The sequence below is a fragment of the Bubalus kerabau genome, chromosome 17 (genome assembly GCF_029407905.1).
Source record: "Bubalus kerabau isolate K-KA32 ecotype Philippines breed swamp buffalo chromosome 17, PCC_UOA_SB_1v2, whole genome shotgun sequence".
Classification (NCBI taxonomy): Eukaryota; Metazoa; Chordata; class Mammalia; order Artiodactyla; family Bovidae; genus Bubalus; species Bubalus kerabau.
Genome location: NC_073640.1, coordinates 63,154,242 through 63,182,049, shown reverse-complemented (window position 1 = coordinate 63,182,049; position 27,808 = coordinate 63,154,242). Strand labels below are relative to the sequence as shown.

At 41.5% G+C, this 27,808-nt stretch overlaps 1 protein-coding gene and 1 pseudogene across 2 annotated transcripts; one reads left to right on the top strand and one right to left on the bottom strand.

The window, feature by feature from the left end:
* Positions 1–1,307: 1,307 nt before the first annotated feature.
* Positions 1,308–27,808, top strand: LOC129631908 (zinc finger protein 665-like). Of its 2 annotated transcripts, XM_055553203.1 has the most exons (4): positions 1,308–1,448; positions 8,984–9,066; positions 15,485–15,611; positions 22,214–27,808. In XM_055553203.1, the coding sequence occupies exons 2-4, from the start codon at positions 9,052–9,054 to the stop codon at positions 25,426–25,428; spliced, it is 3,357 nt and encodes a 1,118-aa protein (XP_055409178.1). In that variant the 5' UTR covers positions 1,308–1,448; positions 8,984–9,051; the 3' UTR covers positions 25,429–27,808. The 2 variants fall into 2 exon arrangements, with proteins under 2 accessions (XP_055409178.1, XP_055409179.1); XM_055553204.1 differs by lacking the exon at positions 8,984–9,066.
* On the bottom strand, positions 14,254–14,651 carry LOC129632070 (ATP synthase F(0) complex subunit C2, mitochondrial-like; annotated as a pseudogene).

Below are 27,808 nucleotides of genomic sequence, written 5' to 3'. Positions count from 1 at the left end.
TTAGTGTAATTTCCTAAACAAGTTTTTGGGAAAGATACTTAACAGTTTAGGCTTCCCTGGTGGCTCAGACAGTAAAGAATTCGCCTGCAATGCACAAGACATGTCTTCGATCCCTGGGTTGGGAAGATCCCCTGGAGGAGGGCATGGCAACCCACTCAAGAATTCTTGCCTGGAGAGTCCCATGGACAGAGGAGCCTGGCAGGCTATCGTCCATGGGGTGGCGAAAAATCCGATACAGCTGCGCGACTAAGCACTTCCTCCAAAGTACAGAATACAGTTTTTTAATGCAGTTCTCATCAAAAGAAAAAAAACGGTTTTTTCTCCTATTTTGCTGTCTCTTTTTAGGTTATCAATATGAAATTATGGATGCTAGGTAAACATATTGTGATAATCGTTTCACAGTATATGTATCAGTTAAGTTTTCTCTGTAGCTTAAACTTACACAATGATATTTGTCATTGTAAGAGCTGCTTATACAACCCTCTTTATGTCACTGTTTAAAGAGTTGGGTTTAGAAAGGGAAATAATTAAAACACGTTGGATAAAATAAACAATAACGCAGTTTATAATCATTTAAAGTGTCTTGCTCATATTAAGGCTGTGGTTAGTGACCCAAATGATCACATCCCCTAAGTCCTCCATCTCAGACACCCAAGTGCTGACCCTCAGTTGGTTAAACTCAGCACTATGCTGAGTTTGCTGTTTTCCGGGGCGTCAGTAGGGAATAGCCCATTTCTACCCAGGGAGAGTTTTGTGTTTGTAATATAGAGACTAGTCCCATTCTTGTTTATTATGCTATGCTATGCTAAGTCACTTCAGTCGTGTCCGACTCTGTGTGACCCCATAGACAGCAGCCCACCAGGCTCCCCCGTCCCTGGGATTCTCCAGGCAAGAACACTGGAGTGGGTTGCCATTTCCTTCTCCAATACATGAAAGTGAAAGTGAAAGTGAAGTCGCTCAGTCGTGTCCGACTCTCAGCGACCCCATGGACTGCAGCCTACCAGGCTCCTCCGTTCATGGGATTTTCCAGGCAAGAGTACTGGAGTGGGGTGCCATTGCCTTTTCTGTCTTGTTTATTCAAACTGCCCAAGTTCCGAGATCCCTGAATTGCTTCAGCCTCACTAGCAGGATCTGAGCACACCATGCTGTGAAAAACAGCTTTTTATTGAGAATAAACCCTTTTTAGTCTTAAGAGGAAGTATCTTGGCTTCCGACATAACTTGAAGCTTTTACCTAGCAGTGTTACAGAAGGTAACTTAGTGCTGTCAAGGTAACAGGCCCCGCCCCCTCCGCGGCCCGCCCTTCCCACGAACTCTGCGCACAGCGGGTGCTCGCCCCGCCCCTGGTCGGAAGCCGCGGCTCTAATACCAAAAGCCCTTTCACCCAGAGCCGGAAGTTGGAGAGCGCGGAGCCGAGGTCCCCGAGCGGCGTCTAAGCTTGCTTCTAGAGTAAGTTTGCAGAGCTCGCCACCCCTCCAACCCCCACCTCCGCCCCCTCTCACTCGTCTTCATGGTGTGGGAATTGCCAGCGACCTGAAAACCCTGGCACCCGGTGCTCGGCCCCTAATAGACGCTGCCGCTGCCGTTGCGGCCCAGTTATGTTTTCGTTTGGGTTTGAAGTGTTGCTGAGGCGGTTTCGGCCCTCGGTCCGCGTAGACACCGCCTCTGGCGACATTTTCCTGCTTAAAACCCTTTTTTACCTCTGGCCTCGCCAAGTAAAGCCCTCTCTCGCGAGTTGGAGTCGCGCCCCGCCGCGTCGCCTTCTCGACCGCTGGAGGCAGAGCCCGTCGCCCCCGCTCCCGGAGAGGCCGCGCCCTCTCCCTGGTCCCGGGATTCCGGAGAGCCCGCCCCGCTCCTAGCCCCCTCCTTCCCAGCCCCTCTGTCCTCGCGTCTCCTGAGGCCGGTCCTTCTACCCGCAGGCACCTCCTTTCCTGTCAGCCCGTCCCCTCACCCCGCGTAGGGTAGGTGACCTGGGCCAGCCATGTGACAGCCAGTGCTGTTCCATGCCCTATTCAACTCGGTCGGAAAAGGTGATCTTCCGGTCCGGGGGCGTCTCGTTCTGTCGCCCACTCAGTAAATTCAGGAGGCAGGAGGATCAGGAGAAGCAGAGTCAGAAGGACTGAGAGAAATAACTGAAACTGAGGAGAAAAGCATCAGGGAGAACCAATGGGAACCCTGAGAATGGCTGAGGGACTTGCAAAGGGATAGTCAAGTCAAAGAGATTAAGTCTTGAAAATAGCCAAGTGAGTAAAATAGAGAAGTATTAATAAATTATAAAACCGGATCTCCAGCATAGGGAGAACTGCCCTGTATCAGTGATGGGAGCGGGGAGGCGAAGGGCGATGAGGGACGTCAGAGGTGGAGAGTCCCTAACTGGGTTTTGGCCGGGTTTGAATCCAGCCTCTTGGGTTAGAGTCCGGAGTTGTATTTTCATCCGGTTGGGGTCCCGCCACAAGGGTTCAGGTCTCAGCCTGAGGTGGCCGGTTTTATCGTGGTGCTGGCAGAGCAAGGGGTAAGGAGCAGAGGAAGAAAGGGCTGGAAGGAAGCGTAGCCACATGGCCTGCTAGAGAGTGGGGAGGAAGGGAGAGTCACAGCGAGAGAAGGGGAGTAATCTGGAGCGCAGAGAGGGAGCCGAAATGGGGGAAGAAAGAGGCAGACATATGTATGGATTTTTGAAAGACTCAGGAAGGTTGGAGAGAGAGCATTTCGAGGGGGAACGAATTGCAGCAGCCTGAGACAGGACACGCGTGAGGCAGGAAATAGGACAGGAACAGCAGGAGAGCAGAGGGGGAGAGAAAGAGACACGGAGACTCAGATGAAATAGGGAGATAGGTGAACAGAGGGGTAAGCTCGATCCAGGTGTGGCCAGTTGTTTGGATACAGATGATTTTTTTAGTTATACAGAGGAGGCTGAGAATTTCAAAACTCCTGTCTATATATAAGGCTTGTGTCTTATTTTATTACTTGGGGCAGAAGATGACTTTTCATTTGCAAACCCTGTTGAGCCTGGGGCAGTGGCTTGATTCACTGAGTTGTGAGTGAACCCCTTCCCTTGTCTATCATAAGATAGAGGTCAGGGAAGAAGACACCTGGAGCAAGAAATGATGGACTCTGTCACTCTGTGGTAGCTTTTTTTTTTTTTTTTTTTTAATTTTTTTGGGCTGTGTTGTCTTCGGTTCTGTGCCGTGGGCTCAGGAGTTGAGGCTCCCAGGTTTTAAAGCACAGGCTCAGTAGTTGTGCACAGGCTTAGTTGCTTGTACTTTTGGGACCTTCCTGAACCAGGGGTAGAACCCATGTCCCCTGCATTGTCAGGCAGATTCTCATCCACTGTATCACTACTGGGTAGCATTTTTAAAGGAACACTTTTTTTTTTAATGGATTCACATTTTCTCCTTTCTATATATATGGTGCTTTTTGTGGCTTGGAATAGGTCTTCATTCATTCAGTTTCTGTAATCATTTTTAACTTCAGAAATAAGCTTTTTTAGTTTCCAGTATTCTACTCTTATCATCCTTTTCTGATTATGATTATTCTCAGTGTTTTTTTAAACTTTAACACCAGATTTTTAGATTAAAACTAATTCACAATTTTTTCTTTTAAAATTTTTTTCCGATTCATTCCTTGCCTGGTGCTTCCTTCCCTTCGTCTTGTACATTTGAAATTTTCTTTGGTAAGTAGTAAATCATCTTAGACTATTTTGTGCCATACTTAGCAAAAATGTCACCTCGTTTATCAGTTCTTATGAGGTAGATGAACCTAGAGCCTATTATACAGAGTGAAATAAGTCAGGAAGAGAAAGACAAATACTGTATATTACTGCATATATATGGAATTTAGAAAGAGGGTGCCAACGATCCTACATGCAGGACAACAAAGGGAGACACAAATGTAAAGAACAGACTTTTGGACTCAGTGGGAGAAGGCGAGGGTGGCATGATTTGAGAGAATAGCATAGAAACATGTATATTACCATATGTAAAATAGAATGATCAGTGCAAGTTCGATGCACGAAGCAGGGCACCCAAAGCCTGTGCTCTGGAACAACCCAGAGAGATCGGGTGAGGAGGGAGGTGCAAGGTGGTTCAGGATGGGGGGGACACATGTCCAATTCATGTTGATGTATGGCAAAAGCCATCACAATATTATAAAGTAATTATCCTCCAATTATAATACTTAAAAATGAGGAAAATGAAAAACTTAAAGTTAATAAGCAAAGATGACCTCGCCTCCCTTTCTCTGAATTCACAGAGAAATACATCTTGGAGGGTTTTATGTATGGGCCATCGTGTAATAAAACAGACATATTTTCAACTGTGGTTTTACCAAACACATGAATTGTGTGTATGTGTTTATGTGTGCACACACAAATGGATATTTCTGGTCTCAGCTCTTTACCAGAGACTAACGGAGGTATGACATTAGATCTTGTAAAATTAAAGGCATTTCTTTGAGAAAGTGGAAAATAAAAGAACATTTAACATGATAAAACCAACAAAATAAAATGCTTCAGTCTTTCCTTTCAAAAAAAGAAAAAAAAAGCACCTAATTTAACTGGTTGGTGTAATGGTCTGTTTTCTCCATTTTGTATGATCAGTGAAACACGTGAGCTGTGAGGTGATATGAAGATGTTTCCCTCAGATCCCTTTTTGACTTTTCTGTGCGAATGAGGAAGGATGGGCTGGATTGACGTGGAACCTTCCAACAGAGCCTCTCTATTCATGATGAAAAAGATTGCTCAGATCCTATTTCTAATGTTTTTTGTACCAGTGGATATATATTTGCAATTCTGTATTTTTAAAATATTTTACTGCAATCTTCTAATAAAGAATTACCTGCTCGGTATCAGTTTGACCCAATCTTGAAAGAAAAGTTTCTTTTGCTCAGATACATGACACATGTTCCTGGTCTTAAATAGGATGGGCATTAAGGACAAACTTGGCCCCCTTGCCCTTCAGCCTCCCATTTCATTAATCAGTTATACCTGGTTCTCTTCACTCAGCTTAGACCTTCTCATAAACGGCTTCAATCTGGGCCCGAGGGAGCACACTTGTAACATGGAGATGAGAGACTAGACTGGAAACTCGGAGTGTGAGCAACACTGACCCCTGAAATGATTAGCCAAATTGGCTGTGTGTCTGTGTGTGGCAGTTCTGGTTTGGAGGGAGTGTCTGGCGGTAATTAGAATTTTAAATAGATCCCAGTCCTCCCTCAATGAAAAACGATAAGGAAAACTGTAGAATGGAGGCAGGATCACAGGCTCAGAATTCGATGACTTCTATGAATAAGGCTAAATCTGAAGGGAGATTTTTTTTATGTCCACTGGCTTTCATTTGTTCTTGGGACAAAAGCTTGACTCCTCGCTGTGGCTCCACAGCCCTCTGTCAAGCTCAGGGCCCTGTAAGAGTCTCCAGCCTCATCCTGCAAGCTGACCGTTTGCCCGTGGTTCAGCCTGTCCTGGTCTCATTTACCTTTTCTCTGTTTCCAAATACCAAAACCATTTCTGTCTGACATCGTAGTTCCTTTTCTCACCTTCAGGTCACCCTGTCTCAGGCCCTTTGTCACCCTTCAAGTCTAGGCTCAGAGAGGTCTCCTCATCGCCTCCTAACAGTCTCTCTCATGTTACCCAGGTTTTTTGCCTCTATCAGTTGCCATCAGCAGAAATTAATGCCCTTCTTCAAGGGTTATTTTGTGTCCTTCCTGGTTCCCCTCTTTTTAGGGCTCATAGTGTTCCTCTTCTTCCCATCGTGGCTGCAGTACCTGATACTGGAAATGTCTTTAGATGACAGGACTATGGGTTGGGTTGACTAATCCTCAGGGATGACCAAGAGCACAGGACAGCTGATGAAGATGTTTCCCATGTTCTGGACATTTCAGCTGTAATTGATCTTTACCCCATGTGACTACTTAATTACTCAAAAGAAGAGCCAAAAAATATAGAAAATCCCCCAAAGCCTTATAGAACTGGTGTCCTCAAGCAGTGGGCTAAGATGTCCCCATGTTTAGTCTGCTGTGTTTCGTCCTCTGCAGCCCCCAGATCTAAGCTCTGTCCATCCAGGGACCAGTCACCATCATGGACAGCAGCTTTGCCTTCTAGGAGTTCATGTGCTCAGTGTCAGCGATTGTGATTTCAGTGCGCTGAGGATGAGCAGAAATGCTAAACCTAACAGGGCAGGAAGGAGACGCTGCCCGGCCTCCCCCCTCCCAAGGGCTAGAATATTTTCCAAGTAGGTGTGGGTGGGGAAAACAGGAGAGAGTGAGACCTGGAGACCCTTGCTCTGAGACTTCCTCATCTCAAATGCCTTTGTACGTGGACTCCATAGTGTCCCCAGGTGGTGGCAGACTTTCCCAGGAGGGCCAGTGTCTTGATTTTCATACTGCACGTGCAGTGTCCTTTGGGTGGTAGCTCGTGGGCACTCCTCTTGTGATCCCCTTTGCCAAGAAACCCCAGTGCACTTTAGTCTTGCTTAGTCCAGTCATGCAGGGAGGAGAGGTAGACAAATGGGGAAAGCGGAGGGAGCCTGGTGGGGTCTGCAGGAGGCTTGTGGCAGTACTTGGGGGCATCAAGGTGAGCCCAGTGAATGGAGCGTGCGCCCATCCCATGTGTAGTTTCAGGGACAAGGCGGGTGCGGATCTGTTGGAAAAGAATGTCTCAGTTCAGGCTGGAGAACCTGGGAGCGGGTTTGTTGGAGAGCCCGCATGGAATGGTTTGAGGTTCCAATGCCTTAGCTCGTGTTCCCGGGACAGCAGTGCTGAGGCTGACACTTGCCTGCAGAGGTTTGATTTGACAACTCGTGACCACACGTGAGCAGCAATGAAGGATGTGGAATTCAGCCAGGAGAAGTCTTTTCCAGTGTTAGAACTGTGGCCTGGGCTGAGCCCGCAGGCACCTGTGGGTGCAGGAGGATGGGAGCCTTGGGCTTGAGGGGCTGGTTCTAGCAGGTGCCCCCAGCATCCACTCCACGCCCTGGCTTTTGTTGGCTCTTTTAGCAGGCAGGCACCATAGAGTAACAGGGAAAATCTCAGGTCATTTTTTGCATCAACTTTGGTATCATTGTGTACTTGGGGTTGCCGGTGAAGAAAGGTTCATGTGCATTTGGGAAGATACCAAGAGAATCTGGAGTGTTTCCTTGGAAGATGCTGAGGTCTCAGTGGGCCATGTGCATCATTGGAATGATCCCTCTTTTTCATAGTCTTTGGAGATTTCAGTGTTTGACCTGGATCACTCACTGTAAATGAAAATATGGTGTCTTGTGTCTGTGGATCCTTGGCTGTCCTTTTTTGTATTTTGCCTCATGCGTGAGTTATCAGGGCTTGGAATGCTTTGTGTTTGTATAAGAGGGTTAGAGGCTCATCATGGGCTCTGTGGACACTCTGTTGGACACCATGAAAGTTTGTAAGTTTGTTTGAGTCCCTCTGGGAAAATAGGAGTACTAAGGTTAAGATCACAGAATGCTTGTTATAAGGTGGTCCTGCTCAGTAGGGATCTCTGGGCCCAACCTGTGAAGAGTCATAAAGTCCTGTGACGTAGGGGAAGATGGCTCCGAGAATCAGAGGGCAGCGATACCACAGTGATCTGCATCCTGGAGGCTCGTCCTCTGGAAGATGCAGCTGCAACTCTCTTGCTTCCAGGCCAGTGCTGGGTTCTCTGTTATCCACTCCTGTCCCTCCCAAAATAAGCACATACAGAGACAGTACAGAAAACATGGAATCTTAACTGCACTGTTGGTGGTAATGTAAATGGTACTGGTATGTTGGAAAATAAAATGGAAGTTCCTTAACTGATAGAACAGGCCTACAGTCTGTCAAACCCATTTCTGACAGATATCCAAAGGGAAAGCAATTGGTTTTTCAGGGATATGCCTGCAGTCCCATATGTGTGACTGGATTTGCAGTAGCCAAGGCATAGACACAGCCCAGATGTCTCTTGACAAAAGAATAGGTAACCAAATTGTTGTATGGAAATACTTATTATATACTGTATATTCATGAACTTTTTTCTCTGTATATAAAAATCAAGGATCTGAACTGAACTGAATGAACCTAGAGAACATTATGCCAAGTTAAAGAAGCCTGACAAAGGAGGACAGACACTGTATGTGGGAACTAGACTTGTCAAACTGATAGAGCCATCGAGTAATAAGGCTGTTACCAGGAGCCGGGTGGAGGGGGAAATGGGGCACTGTTAGGCAAAGAGTAGAGATTTTCAGTTTGGGAATCTGAGGTACTGCATGCTGCTGGTAGTGTTTCTGTATACTTGAAATTCACCCAGAGAGAAATAATACAGTGTACTCATAGATGGAAGTGTAACTTACTCCACTGTAATAATTATTCAGTGTATGAATCTATCACATGATCACTTTGTACACAGTACGTTTATACCATTTTTGTTAGTTACACCTTAGTAAGGCTGGGATGAAAAAGAGAGTTGGGAGGTGCTTTGCTCCTCTGAATGGTGCTCAGTCCAGGCTTCACGTTTCATTGATGAGGCGTTTTGCATACCCATGTTTTGTACCCTCTGACCAGAGATTCCCCTTCAGGTAGCTTGTGTTGGTCCACAGCTCGAGAATGTTTAAGGTGCCCCAGTTGATTCCAGTCTGGTTCCCTCACTGAGCATCAGGACTCTGAGTCCTCCCAGTCCTGAGGGCTGAGATCTGAGCTGAGGAGGGGGCACTCTGCTCCGAGTGGGTCTGGACCAGGGCCTGCTGTGTGACCTGAAAGGGGTCGTGGGGTCAGCAGAGGTGGCCCCTGCTTGCTGTGTACATGAGGCCTCACCAGGAGGGGATTGCGATCCGAGGGAAAGTGTGGGAAAGTCCCATGTTGGTCTCTCTGCGGGAGTTGACTGTCCTGAGTCCCTCCTGAGACGGTGGCCACAGAGGACTGTCTGTTCCACACAGTGAGGGCTGCCCTGTGTGTGTCACTGGGGCTCAGAAAGGGGATGTGCTGACTCTAAGCATTAAGCGGCCTGTTTTCAACTTTCATGATAGAACTCTGAAGACTTGTGTTGCCTGAGGAAGCCCTGAAGTTGAGGAAGAGGAAAGAAAAGGAGTCAGGCATGGCTCTTTCTCAGGTAAGGTCATATTCAGTCTGTCCTTCCTGAAATGCCCTGCTCTGGACTTGTTAATCGTGTCTGACTCTGGAGTATCCTGTCTGACTCCTGTATACAGACGCTCATCCGGGGCCTTCCCTCAGGGCCTGTCGTCTCCACTTAGATCCCGTCTCCCCATGACCCGGTGACCTGGCCCTTGTGAGGAGGCTCCCCTGGGCACCGTCCTGGGCAGGACTTCTCACCCACGGGTTGGAGATGGGGTCTTAGTGCTGTTGGGCAGCAGGGATTGCTTAGGGCCCACCTGGACACTCTGTCTGCTCTCTGTCAACCAGGGTAAGGAAACTGCACTTGGAAGTCAGGTATTAATATGCACAATAGCTGGTGAAATCTGGGAATCAGGTCAATTAGGGGCAGTTTGTTCTTTGTTAAGGCAGTTCAAGCTAAAGATGTGGGTCAGTCTCCTTAAATCCTTATTGTTAATAGAATGGACAGTTCAGAAATAGACATCAGTGATACAGGGTTTTTTAGTTGATCATCAGATTTAATCTATGAAATGAATCTAAGTCTCTGGCAAGTGGAAATTTTCATCACCACCATTCTTCAGAGGGTGTCCTTTCACTCTGTGGATTGAATCCTTTGACACAGAAATGTTTTAACTTTTAATGGAAGCAAGATTTCAGCTTCATTTTTTTGCTGGTGGATATCTATTTTCTCAGCATCATGGTTATTGAGATTGTCCTTGCCCTTTTGTGTATCTTGTAGATACATCCTTGTGGATATACCTTACATATACAGAAAGAATTATTTCTGAGTACTGTGTTCTGTTCATTTGGTTTATTTGTCTGTTTTTATACCAGTACCACATCACCTTGATTACCTTGTAATAGGTTTTGGAATAGAGAGACCTCCATCTTCCTTCTTCAGGAGTTTTGCTGTTTGCTCTTTGAATAGTTTTATAACTTTCACCATGTTTTATTCTGCTTCTACAAAGATTGCCATGGCAGTTTTGATAATGAGTTAATTGGTTGATTGATCCTTTGTTCGGTTATTAAAGAATCTTTTTTGATATAGCATGTTTCTTTTGTAATCTTTATGACTTTTACGTATGAAACTTTGTCACGTGGGAAAGAAGATAAATTTACTTCTTTTTCAATTTGCTGACCTTTGATTTCTTTTTGTCATCTAATTGCTCTAAGAGTTTCAGTGCTTTGTTGAACTGTAGTGCAGGGTGTGCATCCTGGTCTTCTTCTTGACCTTAGAGGAAAAGATCTTTCATTCTTTCCCCATTGCTGTGCTCTTTTCATAATGGCATTTATTATGTTGATGTTGGTATGGTTTATTGTTTGTAGCTTGTTGAGTGTTCCATCTTGAAAGGTTGTCAAATTTTTGTCGAATGGTTTTTTTCTGCATCGAGATGATCCTGTATTTTTTTTTCCCTTAAATCTGTTAATGTAGTGTGTCATATTAATTGATTTTTGTATGTTGACTTCTCCTTGCCTTATATGAGTAAACTCCACTTGGTCATGGTGTCAGATCTTTTTATTTATCTATTTTAATTGAAGGATAATTGCTTTACAGAAGTTGTTGTTTTCTGCCAAATACCAACATGAATCAGCCATAGGTATACCTATGTCCCCTCCCTCCCATCTTCCTCCCTCTCCCACCCCTGTAGGTTGTTAGAGAGCCCCTGTTTGAGTTCCCTGAGTCATTCTGCAAATTCGCATTGGCTCTCTACTTTACATATGGTAATGTAAGTTTCCGTGTTACTCTCTCCATACATCTCACCCTCTCCTTCCTCCCCTCCCGCCTCTGTCTGTTCTCTATGTTTGTTTCTCCAGATCTTTTTAATATGTGTTGAAGAGGGTTTGCAAGTATTTTAATTTTGCATCAGTATTCGTCAGGGGTACTGGTTTCTAGTTTTCTTGTGTCTTTGGGAAATCAGCAAACTATTCGAATCATGCTTGCTCCATAGAATTAGCAGGCTTAGTGGTAATTCTTTTGTAAATGTTTCATAGAATTTGGTCCTGTATTTTTCTTAGAGGTTTCTGACTATTTCTTAAATCTCTCTAGGTATAATGGGCTTCCCTGGTGACTCGAATCATAAAGAATCTGCCTGCAGTGAGGGAGACCCAGGTTCTATCCCTGGGTCGGAAGATTCCCTGGAGAAAGGAATGGCTGTCTAGTCCAGTATTCTTGTCTGGAGAAATTCCATGGACAGAGGAGCCTTGTGGGCTACAGTCCATGAGGTCACAAAGAGTCAGACACGACTGAGTGGCTAACACTTTCACTTTCAACACTTCTCAATGTTTTTATTTCTTAATAAGTAAAAGAGTTTGTGTGTTTCTGAGAATTTGCCAGTATCTCCTATATTCTGTCATTTATCGGCATTATTGGTCATAGTACTTCCTTATCTTTAGAAACTTTCTTGGACCTCAGGTGTAATCAGTCCTGTTTCATATCTGTTTTTAGTTATTTGAATCTTTTTTTCTCTTTTCCTTAGTCTAGGTGGGGGTTTTCCTGTACAGTTTTCTTCAAAACATCAACTCTTGGTTTGTTGATTTTTATAGTTTTCTTCTTTCTGCTGTATCTCTGGTTTAATCTTTCTTATTTACGTGTTTCCTTCTGCTAAACTTGAGTTTAGTTTGTTTTCTGTTTTCTGCTTCCTAAAGGTCTAAAAATAGATTTCAGATTTAAGATCTTGTCTCTTCTTTACTGTAAGCATTTAACGGTTCAGACTTTGCTTTTAGTACAGTCTTCTCTGTGTGTTATAAATTTTCTAATGTTGTCTTTTCGTTTTCATCCCTGTATTTAAAAATTTCCATGTGATTTTTTTCTTAGACCCATTTGTGGTGTAAAAGTGAGTTGTTTAATGTCCACATTTGGGGAATTTTCTTTTTTTCTTGTGTTTATTTCATTGTTAGGGAAGATCCTGAAAGGTGGTTGTTGAATCACGCAAAGACGCCGGGATTCTTGGCCCTGGAGGAGAAGAATTCAGTCAGGGGCCAGAGACGAGGCTTGATGGCTCAGAGCTTTTGTGTAATAAAGGTTTATTAAAGTATAAAGGAGATAGAGAAAGCTTCTGACATAGGCATCAGAAGGGGGCAGAAAGAGTACCCCCCTGCTAGTCTTCAGCTGGATGTTCTATAGTCACTAGCAGTCTGTTAATGAAAGAAAGGAATGTCTTAAAACTCAGAATGGCACCAGGCCCCTCACCCATAAGATGCATTTGGGGAGAATCTTGGCACCAAATGGTTCATCCTGGGCCGTAAAATGATTAACTTGAATCTTGAAGAAGGGCAGATCACCATACAAATAGTTTCGTTTACATAAATTAGGGGAGCAGTATCGGAATATAACATAGTGGTTTGTCAAGTAGGTTCTGAGCCAAGAGGCAGAACCGACTTGAAGACAGTTTGGGGTAAATGCATATAGTACATTAGCATAGCTTAAGATAAACGCTTCCATAAGAGAAAGGCATTGGTTCACTCAAGGTTTGAGAATAGTTAACTTCAGGTGAAGCCAAGTGTCATTATGGCAACACAGTATTTTAAGAGAAACCTCTTTTTAAATTTGTATGGAGAAGGAAAAAATATCGCTAGTTTGTTTCCTCCTGCCGCTTAAGACAGAGAAAAAGGTCTGACACTTGGAGGCTCCTTCCTCCTTTTGGAGACCCCTGGCCTTCCTGCCTGTTACCCTCTCAATACTTTCATGGTAGCAGTCCCTTAAAATTGTTGATTTGGGCCTAACCTGTGGTGTCTCATAGAGAATGTTTTGTGTGTCCTTGAGATGCCCGTGTTTTATGCTTTTGTTGGGCCGTGTGATCTGTACATGCCTGTTCAGCTTGGACATTGAAATCTCATACTATGCCTGTGCCACTATTTCTGTCTTCCTTTCCCTTAATGTTTGCTTCATTTTTCTAACATATCTAATATAAGATGTATATATACATATATTTTACTTGTTACAGCTTTTGGGTAAATTGACCATTTTATCATTATACAATATTTATCTCATTGTACTTTTTTTTTCTTCAGTTTATTTTGTCTGATATAACAGTCTCCCCTGCTCTCTTTAGGATGGACTTTTCCCATCCTTTGACTATTCACCTTTCCATGTCCTTAGGTTTGTGAGTACTACCTGTTTCAACTCTCTGACAAACTCTGTGTCTCTTGCCCTGTGTTTTTCCTCCTGTTACTTTTTCTAGTGGCCCCTGCTCATGCGCATCGTATGGTGGTGAAGGACAGACACCCTGGACAGCTCCTTTCATGCCACTGTAATTTCAGAAGAAATATTTTGAATGTTTCCTTCCCATCATGATGGTTCTTGAGATAGTCTTGCTTAATAACTATATTTTTTTTCATATTCTTTTTTTGCCATGATTTTTAATTCTCCAAGAAGTTTTTTTTACTTTACTAATGGTGTAATTTTTTTTTGTCATGATCTAATTATTCTTCTAATTTCAAATCACTCTTTTATTAATGGGGAAAAAAAGCAAAGAAAGTCTTTGGCTTCTGTTAATGTCTTGCTATGTAAATTTAAGTAGATAAAATTGTATTTGTTTTCATGTATATTGTAATTTTATTATGATTTTAGTTCAAGTATTTTTTTTTTTTTAATTTTTACCAGTTTTCTTTTGGTAGCCAAGTATAGAATGCTGTTGACAAACTCAGCTGAGTACAAAGGATACATTTTTATTGTCTGAAAGATGCTGAAATACATGTGAATAAATGGATGATATAAAATTGTCCAAAAACTTCTGTCAAGAGACGCATCCTCTCATTTCAGTTAATTTTTTATAGATATGTATACATTCATGTGCAAGTCTGTAGTTTAGATAGAAGTCATCATTATTTAAAAGCTACATATCACCGTTTTTTTTTTGAGTTGAAATTATGTGATCAGTATAATCTGTGGCCTTGAAAATTTCTAAACAATCCTATTGGTGTTTTAAGTAGTAAATTACTATCAGTTGTGTTTCTGTATCCACATCTGTAATGACCTTTCATGCTATTCCCCATTGTTCGCCTTGAACATTGTGTTTTTTTCATATTAATACAATATTTATTTGTTTTCCTTCTGTCAAACCGTGAGCCCACCACTTTCCCCAGGCTGCCTGGGGAGTTATGGGAAAGGGAATATACAGGGCAGACACAGGAGAAAGAACTATGGGAGGTGGAAACAGCTCCTTCACATCGTGAAGAAGATGAGCTAGACCACCATCAAGCAAAAGCGCCCCATGGCCTTTGAGAGGGCCAAGCCCATGGTGTAGAAGAGCTACTGTTTCAGAGAAGGGTTCCTGGCCTAACAGTGATGAAGGTCCCAAACAAGTCCCACTTCCAGCCCCGGAGCCAGCAACCCCTGCTGTGGCAGCTCCAGCTCCAGGGAACTTGGCTGCTGTGTCAGAGTCCCTTGAAATGGCACTGGTTTGGAAGCTGTGGCTAGGAATAAGTGAGATGTTCCGGGGACCTGGGGCTCCCAAGCTGCTGTGGCTCTCATCGGTCAGTGTCTCCCGTCCTTCACCACCACTCTGGACAGTGATCACTCAACAGCAGGGAGGTTCTCCTGATCAAGAAGTGGGTGGAGAAGAATTTGGCGCAGAGGTCCATTTTTGGGGGATGAAGGCCCAAGGCCCGAGAACTGCTCCCCGTGCAGACAAGAGGGGCAGGGAAGAGGCTCACCTTGGACTTCTTTCAAGTTTTCTTTAGGAGCCCTCTGTCAAAGGACTTTTAATGTTCTCCGTATTACTTAACTGTTAGATGCTTAAGCTTCAGTTGCTGAGCCCAAGCCTGTGAGTTCAGGTGCTTCGTATAACGTTTCTTACCTTCTTGATCTGAGTTGAGTTTCTCAGAGTGTCTGTCTGTGACACAGTTTTTCTTCTGTAAGGTGGAAACAGGTCGTTCTTTAATGAGCTATTATATTGATGACAGGTTCTTGCCTGTAAAGTACTTGTTTAATGTTTAGAGTAATATACAGTAATTTAGAGCAGCCGGAAGCCTTCAGACACTTTTGGTCCTTGCTGCTGTTATCAGTGTCATGGCTGAAACTTTCGACCTTTCCATTAAAAGTGCCGTGAACTTCATCGTCTCTGAAGACACCACTCATGCTGTACCTCATCTAGATAATGAATTGCGCTCACTGGGTAGAACATAATATCTGACACTTCTGCATAGCCAATACAGTGTTGAGTTTTATTTATATATATTTCATGGATTTTGAGCAGTGATGAAAACTCCATATTAATTGGAGGATCTCATAAGGTCTTATGAAAAAGCATAAGAAATTAAAATTAGAGATGAATAATTTCTCCAGATACCCTTGCATGGATCTGTTAGAACACATACTTCAACCAAGTCAATCCTTACCCCTTACTACGCTTTCTCTTTTGCATGAAAATGAGAAGTTTTCATGGCCGTTTTGGTGACATGTGGTTTCATTTCAGAAACGACTGACCTCTGAGGATGTGGCCATCGAATTCACTCAGGAGGAGTGGGAATTCCTGGACCCTGCTCAGAGGGCCTTGTACAGGGATGTGATGCTGGAGACCTACAGGAACCTGCTGTCTGTGGGTGAGGATGACTTCCTTCCAGAGCTGCCCTTGGGTATCTGCATTTTCCCTGTGTGCCCCTTGGGAGGCCCTGATGTCTTTCATCTGAGAGTTCTGGTGACTCGGGCATGACACAGCTTCACAAGGTTAAACTGACCCTCTTCAGATGCTGTGTCTGTTTTATGTCACTGGCTAAGGATCAAACCTGCACCCCCTGCATTGGAAATGCAGAGTCTTAACCACTGGATCACCAGGGAGTCCCAGAATTTCTCTTTCAGATCTGAATATTATCCCACATTGGAGCATGGGAAAAAGCTCTGGACAGTGGGGAGTGACGTAAAAATAGTCAATAATACAACATATAAAGATAAACGAGTACCTCAAAAGGGCTTTTTCTTTCTGTTTAGGATTGGGCCAAGCTGGTGGATTGGATCCTCTGTGCTTGTTACTTAGAAAAATGTAAGGAGAGTGGGTAGAGAGATGGTCTTTTTGATCCCAGATCCTATGAGGGGAGCATATGTGAATCCCACGGGCTCTTAGCTGAGCATCTGTAGGTCGAGCGCATGGTCCCATGTCAAGATGCTGTGATGTCTGACCTTCATGCTGTATTATTTTTACTCTTGTGCTGCTCTACCCAGTCTGGGAATGTCAACCGTTCCTGATGTTACATTCTCCTTACTTTGTATCATTTTACCTCTTAAATTTCTTTGAAATATATTCCTGAGGGTCTGAAATTTTATCTAGTTTCCTTGCAGTGTTAATCCACCTGTGTTTAATTGGCAGCCTCTGCTGAGTCTCTGTGCAGTGGATTTACTAGGTAACAGAAAACTGTGATGGGGACACTATTCCTAATGTTATTTTCTTGCTCTGTACAAAGTCACCACTTGAAGCTATCTAGTAGAGTGGTCAGCATGTTCTAGGATTATGAGAGAGAAAGTATCACGAGAACCTGATATATCTTTCCAGGTCATTTTCTGCCTTTGGAGACTCTGTCAAGTGTACCATGACAGTGTCGTTCATGTATATCAAGGACCATATATTTTAGTGTCTGTAAATGGTATGGGAATTTATCCCAGGACAAGTTTGTCCAAGTTCACATTCTCTATCTATGAGGCTATTGGCTGCACTGTTGTTCTCTGCATTGTAAGTATTTTCTTTTGCTGGTGGATATTCAGTTTTGTCAACATGTCTTGTTTCATAGACTGCTTCCCCCATTTAATGGTTTTTACACCCTTGGAACATCGTTTAAACATTTCCACAAGAGGTGTTTTTGTTTTTGTTTTAACCATTCTTTTTAGGTATGCTGCTGCTGCTGCTGCTGCTAAATCGTGTCAGTCATATGTGACTCTGTGCAACCCCTCAGACGGCAGCCCACCAGGCTCCTCTGCCCCTGTGATTCTCCAGGCAGGAACACTGGAGTGGGTTTCCATTTCCTTCTCCATTGCATGCATGCATGCCAAGTCGCTTCAGCCGTGTCCGACTCTGTGCAACCCCATAGATGGCAGCCCACCAGGCTCGTCTGTCCCTGGGTTTCTCCAGGCGAGAATACTGGAGTGGGTTGCCATTTCCTTCTCCACTTTTTAGGTATAGTTAATTTACAGTGTTGTGTTTCAGGTATACAGCAGTTTACAAGATACTTAATACAGTTCCCTGAGCTATATCGTAGGTTCTTGTTGTTTATCTATTTTATATATATATTAGTTTGTTTATATTCAGACTCCAATTTATCTCTCCCTTTCCTGCCCCCATCACCATCCTGCCCTATCCCCTTTGGTAACCATAATTTTGTTTTTTATGCTGGTGAGTTTATTCTGTGAATAAGTTCATTTGTATCATTTGTTTCAGTTCAACATATCATATCTTATGATATTTGTCTTTCTCTGTCTTATTTCACTTAGAATAATCCCTAAGTCTGTCTATATTGCTGCAAAAGGCATTACCTCATTATGTTTTATGCGGTGGAGGTGGCATCCCACTCCAGTGTTCTTTCTTGAAGAATTTCATGGACAGGGGAGTCTGGCAGGCTGCAGGCCATGGGGTCTTAAAGAGTTGGACACGGCTGAGCTACTTTCACTTTACAATATTCCTTTGTGTATATGTACCACACATTCTTTATCCCTTTATCTGTCAGTGAACATTTAGGTTGCTGCCATGTTTTGCCTGGTATAAATAGTGCTGCTAACAACATTGGGGTGCATGTGTCATTTTGAATTAGTTTTCATCCTTTCTGGATATATGCCCAGGATTGGAATTGCTGGTTCATGTGATAGCTCTATTTTTAGTTCTTGATGGAACCTCCATGCTAGTCTCCAAAGTGGCAGTACCAATTTATGGGCCTTCCAACAGTGCAGGAGGGTTCTCTTTTCTCCGTACCCTCTCAAGCCTTTATTGTTTGTAGACTGTTTGATGGCGGTCATTCTGACCAGTGTGAGGTGATACAGTTTTGTGGTTTTGATTTGCGTTTCCTCATAAGTAGAGACGTCAAACATCTTTTCAGGTGACTGTTGGCCATCTGTTTGTCTCCTTTGGAGAAATACCTGTTTTGATCTTCTGCCCAGTTTTTGATTGGGTTGTTTGTTTTGATATTAAGCTGTATGAAGTGTTTGTATATTTTGGAAATAAATCCCTTATAGGTAGCATCATTTGCATCTATAGTCTCCTAGTCCAAAAGTTGTGTTTTTGTTCTTTGCTTGGTTTCCTTTGCTTTGCAAAAAGGTTTTAAATTTAATTAGGTCTCATTTGTTTGATTTTGCTTTTATTACCATGACTCTAAGATCCAAAAAATTTTTGCTGACATTTATGTCAGTGTTTTGCATTTGTTTTCCACTATGAATTTTACAGTATCTGGTTTAGCATTTATATGTTTAATGCATTTTGAGTTTATTTTTGTATGTGGTGTTAGAGAATGTTGTAATTTCATTCTTTTTCATTTAATTATCCATTTATCCCAGCATCACTTATTAAAGAGACCTCTTCATTCTGTATTTTTTCCTCCTTTGTTATAGAATAATTGACTCTAAGTAAATTGGTTTATTTCTGGGTTTTCTATCCTGTTCTACCGATCTATGTTTCTGTTTTGTGCCATTATCATACCACTTCCCTGGTGGCTCAGACGATAAAGCGTCTGCCTACAATGCAGGAGACCCAGGTTCAATCCCTGGGTCAGGAAGATCTCCTGGAGAAGGAAATGGCAACCCACTTCAGTATTCTTGCCTGGAAAATCCCATGGACAGAAGAACCTGATAGGCTACAGTCCATGGGGTCACAAAGAGTCAGACACAACTGAGCGACTTCACTTTCACTTTGATGACTGTCAGTTGTAGTATAGTCTCAACTCAGGGAACATGATTCCTCCAGCTCTGTTCTTCCTTCTCAAGATCGTTTTAGATATGAGAGTCTTTTGTATTTTGGTACAAATTAAGGTTTTCCTTGTTTTATGAAATATGTCATTGTTAATTTGATAAGGGTTACGTTGAATATGTCGATTGCCTTGGATAGTATGGTCATTTTGACAGTGTTACTTCTTTCAATCTAAGAACATGGTATATGTTTCCATCTGTTTGTGTCATCTTTGGTATCAGTCATCAGCATGTTATACTTTATGAGTACAGTTCTTATGACTTTTTAGGTAGGTTTATCCCTTAGAGTTTTATTCTTTTCTCTGAGATGGTGAATGGGATTATTTAATTAATTTCACTTTTTGATATATCGTTGTTAGTGTATAGAAATGCAGCAGTTTTCTATATATTTTGTATCCAGCAAGTTTACTTTGTTCATTGATGAGGTCTAGTAGTCATCTGGTGTCATCTTGGGGATTTTCTGTGTGTAGCATCATAGTGACAGTTTTACTTCTTTCTTATTTTTTTTAACTTGAATTCCTTTTTATTTCTTTTTCTTTTCTGATTATTGTGGTTAGGACTTCCAGAAATATGTCCAGTAAAAGTGGCAATGGTGAACATTCTTGTCTTACTCATTTTGTTTAGGGGAACGCTTTCAGTTTTTCCTTGTTGAGTAGGATGTTAGCTGTGTGTTTGACATAAAGAGTCTTAATTATGTTGAGGTAGGATCTATCTGTGCTGACTTTCTGAAGGGTTTTTATCATAAATGGCACTTGAATTTTGTCAGAACCTTTTGTGCATCTATTGATGATCGTATGGTTTTTAGTCTTCAACTGTTAATGTGGTGTATCACACTGATTAACTGATGGCTATTGAGAAATCTTGCATCCCTGCAATAAATCCCACTTGAACATGGTATGATCCTTTTATGTATTAGTAACTGTTTGAATCTGCTCTTTTGAACTCAGGGAAGGTCTAGGAGAATGAAGCCTTTTTCTACAAAAAGGAGTTGGATGCCTCGGGAAGGCTTTTGTAACTGGGAAGATCCTCCAGAGTCAGTTTCAATCCCTTCTTTTCTTTGATACTCCTCGATCTTGAGATGAACGTGTGTGGAAGAAGAAATGAAATAAATGTCCAAAAGAGAGGTTAATCATATTTGGCAGAGAAACCCAGCTTTAGATAGCCTTTTCCTGGATTTTCCTTCTGATTTCTGCTGATAAGATTCTTACACAATATCCTGGAATATTGTGTATGTTTTTCTTGAATATTAGCATTCCATTGTAACTTACAAAATTCATGGTTGGATACATTACATTGTAAATAGTATAACAGGCATTATCCTGCTTTCTCCATATATCACAGTCACTTTTTAAAATCTCTTTTGTTTCTGTCCCATACCCATAATATAATGCCCATAAACTTGCCAAATCAGTTGTTTTCTTTTAAGGTCAGTATATTAGTTTGCACTCTCAGTTACCTTCACAAAGACATGCGGTCACAAGCTGATATCTGACGTGAACCTATGTACCCTATGCTCCACACAGGCCCTTTCTTAGTCCTGACCATTCCTCACATAGTACCTTGATATGGATGGAAACACTGTTCTCACCTACTGCATCCCTCCACCTTTTACATACTCTCACTGTAAAGATTTCTGGTCATTTATTGAACAAGTTTCTCAGGATATAACCTAAATCACTCTGTGCATCCATGATGACTCACAACCCATTTCGAGATACGATGGTTGAATAATAGTTAAACAGACTACTTCTGTCTTGTATCTTCCTTGATATTTTCTTTCTAAGTTCCTTGTATTTTTTTTTTTTTATATTTTCTAATCTATTCATTCGGTGGGTGGTCATGTTTACAAATAAGTTTTCTCAGTCTGTAGGTTCAAATTCATATCCTGCTTCTCTTACCACTTTGTGTGCGATTTGGTGTGTCTCCTGCTCTGCTTAGAGAAAAACATGTTAATTTACCTCAAGCCTTTTAAAGCAAATTAGTGCTGTCAGTTGGCTTACAGTAGTGCATGTTTTATAGTAAATACTCAAAATTTACTTTTGTTTAAAAAAGGTAATATCTATATTCTGTCATGTTCTTTATGATATGACTTTATCTACATTATATCTTTTTAAAATTTTATTAATTTTTAAATTGAAGGATTATTGCTTTACAAAATTTTGTTTTCTATCAGACCTCAACTACATTACATCTTGTATGCTTTTCACTTGCAACATTTTTCAGCAATATTGTGTCTGACCCTAGTCAATAAATACACAAAGCACTCACATTTTATTTATTATATTTTGGTGCCATTAAACCAGGTAATTAAGAATAGTGTACGGCTAGAGACAAGCCTTCCTTCGTGGCTCAGTGGTAAAGAATTCACCTGCTAATGCAGAAGATGCAGGTTTGATCCCTGAGTCAGGAAGATTCCATAGAGAAGGAAATGGCAACCCACTCCATTATTCCTGCCTGGGAAATCCCATGGACAGGGGAGTCCAGTGGGCTACAGTCCACGGGGTCGCAAAGAGTAAAATACAACTGAGTGACTGAACAACAGCATAGGTAGAGATTGCTTTGGTTATTGACTGTTAGAAAACTGGTGAATATTTTATGTCTTAATGTATATGTCATGTACAGATGATGGTCTTTTAGCCTGTATTCTGCAATACAACTGACACATACTACTTGTTAACATTGGAAAATGCCTTTTGTTTTTGGGTACGTAGTTCTATAGCAGATTTAGAAAACTGCTGTTTCCAAAGAATTGTTTTAGTCATATTCTTCATTTTCTCATTTGTTTTCAATTGTAAACAAACAATTATGAACAGTTAATTATTAATTGGGTAAGATTGGTTTTGGATTCTTTACTGTTACAATATATTATATATTGTTTAGAATTTATTAATGTACAGTAAATATGCAGAATACAATGATAGTGTAATATTTTTCTTTTCAATTTGAGGCAACTGTTGTTTGATACGTTCCTAGGGGTCCTGGTAGAAAAATACCGTGCTTTTGATAGTTGGACTAAAATTGTCCAACATGAGTGTGTTTCACATATGGTTTTTAAAACTAGGCTACCTTAACGGTGAATTTATGTTATCATGCTTTCTTAAGTTAAGAATTCTATTCCTTTAGTGTTTCTAAAAACTTAAGGTCATCATTGTGGTGTTTCACAACTTGTTGTAAGTATTACTTTTGGTGTAATATATATTCAACATGAAAGATTTGTTTTTGAATTATTGTGAGCAGGATACCTGTCGTTCTTTTTATCTTGTAGATATCTCTCCTACACATGTGATCAAGCATTTACAACCCAAAGTGAACAGTGATAAACTAGAAATATTCCAAACATTGATCCTGGGAAGACCTGAAAGCTGTGAAATCAAACATTTTCATCTTTGGGAAAGTCAGGAAAATACGTGTGACTTTGAGTGTCAGGGGAGAGATGACAAAAGAAATTACAAAGGAACACCTGTAAGCCTTAATGGAAATGTGCCTGATGGAATAGATTCACATGATGGAAAGGATGCAGGAATCAAGCCGTTTGGAAGTAGGCTTGGATTTAACTTTCAGGATAAACTGCAGATATTTCAAACTGGCGGGATAATTTCTGAATATAATGAAGCTGAGAGGTCTGTCAACAACAGTTTCTCATTTTCACCACTTCAAACAAGTCCTCCTTGTGCCCAAACCAGTGTTTCTAATATATATGGGAATGACTTTATGAATCCTTCAGTAGTAACGCAAGACCTCAAAGCACACAGGGAAAAACCTTACAAATGTGATGAGTGTGGCAAGGCCTTTCGTGTAAAGGCAATCCTTTTCAGGCATCATACAGTTCATACTGGAGAGAAACCTTACAAATGTGATGAGTGTGGCAAGGCCTTTCGTGTAAAGTCAAGCCTTTTAAGTCATCAGACAGTTCATACTGGAGAGAAACCTTACAAATGTGATGACTGTGGCAAGGCCTTTCATGCAAAGTCAAGCCTTTTAAGGCATCAGACAATTCATACCGGACAGAAACCTTACAAATGTGATGAGTGTGGCAAGGTCTTTCGTGCAAAGTCAAAACTTTTAACTCATCAGACAATTCATACAGGACAGAAACCTTACAAATGTGATGACTGTGGCAAGACCTTTCATACAAAGTCAGCCCTTTTGACTCATCAGACCATTCATACCGGAGAGAAACCTTACAAATGTGATGAGTGTGGCAAGGCCTTTCGTGTAAAGTCAATGCTTTTAAGTCATCAGACAATTCATACTGGACAGAAGCCTTACAAATGTGACAAGTGTGGCAAGGCCTTTCGTGTAAAGTCAAGCCTTTTAAGGCATCAAACACTTCATACCGGAGAGAGACCTTACAAATGTGATGAGTGTGGCAAGTCCTTTCGTGCAAAGTCAAAACTTTTAACTCATCAAACAATTCATACTGGACAGAAACCTTACAAATGTGATGACTGTGGCAAGGCCTTTCATGCAAAGTCAGCCCTTTTAACTCATCAGACAATTCATACCGGAGAGAAACCTTACAAATGTGATGAGTGTGGCAAGGCCTTTCATGCAAAGTCAAAACTTTTAACTCATCAGACAATTCATACTGGAGAGAAACCCTACAAATGTGATGAGTGTGGCAAGGCCTTTCGTTTAAAGTCATTCCTTTTAAGTCATCAGACAGTTCATACTGGAGAGAAACGTTACAAATGTGATGAGTGTGGCAAGGCCTTTGCTGACAGCTCATATTTCAGGAAACATCAGAAAATTCATACAGGACAGAAATTATTTAAATGTGATATATGTGACAAAGTCTTCAGCCGAAAAGCATACCTTGCTGGTCATCAAAGCGTTCATTCTGGAGAGAAACCTTACAAATGTGATGAGTGTGGCAAGGCCTTTCTTGTAAAGTCAATTCTTTTAAGTCATCAGAGAGTTCATACTGGAGAGAAACCTTACAAATGTGGTGAGTGTGGCAAGGCCTTTACTGACAGGTCACAACTCAGGAGACATCAGAAAATTCATACAGGACAGAAATTATTTAAATGTGATGTATGTGACAAAGTCTTCATCCGAAGTGAACATCTTGCTTGTCATCAGAGGGTTCATTCTGGAGAGAAACCTTACAAATGTGATGAGTGTGGCAAGGCCTTTCGTGTAAAGTCAATCCTTTTAATTCATCAGACAGTTCATACTGGAGAGAAACCTTACAAATGTGATGAGTGTGGCAAGGCCTTTACTGACAGGTCACACCTCAGGAGACATCAGAAAATTCATACAGGACAGAAATTCTTTAAATGTGATATATGTGACAAAGTCTTCAGGCGAAGTAAACAGCTTGCTGGTCATCAGAGTGTTCATTCTGGAGAGAAACCTTACAAATGTGATGAGTGTGGCAAGGCTTTTCATGTAAAGTCAACCCTTTTAAGGCATCAGACAGTTCATACTGGAGAGAAACCTTACAAATGTGATGAGTGTGGTAAGGCCTTTCGTGTAAAGTCAATGCTTTTAAGTCATCAGACAGTTCATACTGGAGAGAAACCTTACAAATGTGATGAGTGTGGCAAGGCCTTTCGTGTAAAGCCAATCCTTTTAAGGCATCAGACAGTTCATACTGGAGAGAAACCCTACAAATGTGATGAGTGTGGCAAGGCCTTTCGTGTAAAGTCATTCCTTTTAAGTCATCAGACAATTCATACTGGACAGAAACCTTACAAATGTGATGAGTGTGGCAAGGCCTTTCGTGTAAAGTCAAGCCTTTTAAGGCATCAGACAGTTCATACTGTAGAGAAGCCTTACAAATGTGATGAGTGTGATAAGATCTTTACTGACAGGTCACAACTCAGGAGACATCAGAAAATTCATACAGGACAGAATTTATTTAAAGGTGATATATGTGACAAAGTCTTCAGGCGAAGTGAACAGCTTGCTGGTCATCAGAGCGTTCATTCTATAGAGAAACCTTACAAATGTAATGAGTATTGCAAGCATTTTAGTCAACCTTCACAGTTCTTAAGTCATAAGAGATTACATACTGGAGAGAAGCCTTACAAATGTGATGAGTGTGGCAAGGCCTTTCATGTAAAGTCAATCCTTTCAAGGCATTTGACAGTACATACTGGAGAGAAACCTTACAAATGTGATGAGTGTGGCAAGGCCTTTCGTGTAAAGTCATTCCTTTTAACTCATCAGACAGTTCATACTGGACAGAAACCTTACAAATGTGATGAGTGTGGCAAGGCCTTTCGTGTAAAGTCAAGCCTTTTAAGGCATCAGACAGTTCATACTGGAGAGAAACTTTACAAATGTGATGAGTGTAGTAAGGCCTTTACTGACAAGTCACAACTCAGGAGACATCAGAAAATTCATATAGGACAGAAATTAATTAAATGTGATATATGTGACAAAGTCTTCAGGCGAAATGAACAGCTTGCTGGTCATCAGAGCATTCATTCTGGAGAGAAACCTTACAAATATAATGTATTGCAAGCACTTTAGTGAACCTTCACAGTTCATAAGTCATAAGAGATTACATACTGGAGAGAAACCTTACAATGTGATGAGTATGGCAAGGCCTTTCATGTAAAGTCAATTGTTTTAAGTCATCAGACAGTTCATACTGGAGAGAAACCTTACAAATGTGATGAGTGTGGCAAGGCCTTTACTGACAGCCCAAACCTCGGGAGACATCAGAAAATTCATACAGGACAGAAATTATTTAAATGTGATATATGTGAGAAAGTCTTCAGCTGAAGTTAACACCTTGCTGGTCATCAGAGCATTCATTTGGAGAGAGACCTTACAAATGTAATGAATATGGCAAGCATTTTCGTCAACCTTCATAGTTCATAAGTCATAAGAGATTACATCTGGAGAGAAGCCTTCCAAATGTGACGAGTGTGGCAAGGCCTTTCGTATAAAGTCAATCCTTTTAAGTCATCAGACAATTCATACTGGAGAGAAACCTTACAAATGTGATGAGTGTGGCAAGGCCTTTCATGCAATGTCAACCCTTTTAACTCATCAGACAGTTCATACCGGTAAGAAACCTTACAAATGTGATGAGTGTGGAAAAGTCTTCGGTCAAAAACCACATCTTCAACTTCACTGGGGAATTCATACTGGAAAGAGACCTTTCAGACGTGATGAGTGTGGCAAGTTCTTCATTCGGAATTCACACCTTACAAGTCATCGCAGAATACATATAGAGAAACCTTTGAAATGTTTCAAGTGTGGAAAATCCTTTACTTAGGTCTCAGCACTCACTAAACATCAAAAAATCCATACATGAGAGAAACGTATGTGAATGTGGTATAAGGTAGAAGTCTTCAAAATTCATACCCTACTGTTGGTCAGAAAATTCATACTCCTGAGAAACCATACAAATATGAGTGTGGCAACATCTTAGGCTTCATGATAAAATTCATACTGGATAGAAGCCAAATATATATGTATTTATTAGGTCTTTAGAACATGAATTCATTCTAGAAAGATTCCTCACCAATTTCACAAGTGTAAAAAAAGAAAAAAAAAAAAAAAAACTGTCCTCACAGCTCAACATCTCGCCAGTAGTATCAGAGTATGTATCCTGGAGAAAACACACAGCAATGTATTGTGTATGGCAAGGATATTACCCAAAAGTCACAAGACAGGAACATAGTGGAGCCATACTTCCCAGACTCAGTGGTTGTGGCAAATCCTTTACCTTTTTCACTGTATGTATTCTCTGATGACTTTAGTTCAGGTACTCAGCAACTGCAGTGAGTCCATATTTGAAAAGAAGCTATAGCGATCTTTTCGTGTAAAATAAACCTGAATTCTAACTCATCAGAGATGATTCTTTGGGACAGTAGTCCACCATCTTTTTGGTCTCCTGGCTTTCTGAATAAAGTCACTATTCCTTACCCAACAAGTAGTCTCTCAGTTGATTGGCCTGTTGTGTAGTGCCGGGAGCCACCACGGGAGATCCCACCCATGACAAAGGTCATGCGGAGAAGACCTGACAGGAAAGGTGAATCAGGACTCGAGGGACCTCCTAGACCTGGTCGAGCATCTACCCCCAAACCAGAATCTGTTCTGTCTTACTATTTTATGACTCTCACCAACTCCTCTGACATTAACTGGGTCTATCCCCGACCACCTTTCTCTGAAAGAAATCAACTTAGAGCTCTAGTTAGTAAGTCTCCTGGACACAATAGGAGTATTTCTATCCAAACCCCTTGGATGGCTTTCTAACTTGCCTGAGAGGTTTATCCAGACTCTTACAACTACGTATGTGATTGTTTACAGCCTCCCAACCATGAGAGGCACGGAAAGCTTAAGACATTCTAACAGTATATAGCTCTTCGGGGAGTTAAAAATTATTAGAATAGAACTGATGAAGGATTTCATTGTTGAGCCAATGCTTGCTGCCAAGTTTCCATATCCCTTACCCACTGTGTCCCTGGGAATATATTAATTAGTATAGTTCGTATATAGAAAAAATAAGTAGTAGCCTTGATGTTAACTGTAGACCCTTGAGTTAATAAATTCTTTCCTTGTTATAGCCCACTGCACCTTTGCCCTAAAGAAATGCAACTTTATCTAGTGCTTTCAGGGAGTGGTGCCAAACTTCAGAAAAATAACCTTTAGAGAAAATAAGTTTTCTGGTTAACTGACCTTTATCAGAAGAAAAATGTTAACAGGCCTCCTGCTCAGAAGATGATGTAAATCCCCTAAAGCCTATGTATATGATAAGATTGCAGAAAGAAAGTCTGCTCTCAGTAAGGGTCAAGGACTGCTAATCCTGCATTACTTTGTATCTTCCATTATCCTCTATGTACAACTGAGGGTGTAAAAGCTCCTTTTAAAAATAAAGTTTCGGGCCTTGCTCACTGAA

Excerpts from the sequence above, each read along its gene's own strand:
- LOC129631908 (XM_055553203.1), top strand. Across the intron at positions 15,612-22,213 it reads CAGGAACCTGCTGTCTGTGG|ATATCTCTCCTACACATGTG; the intron begins GTGAGGATGACT and ends TTTATCTTGTAG.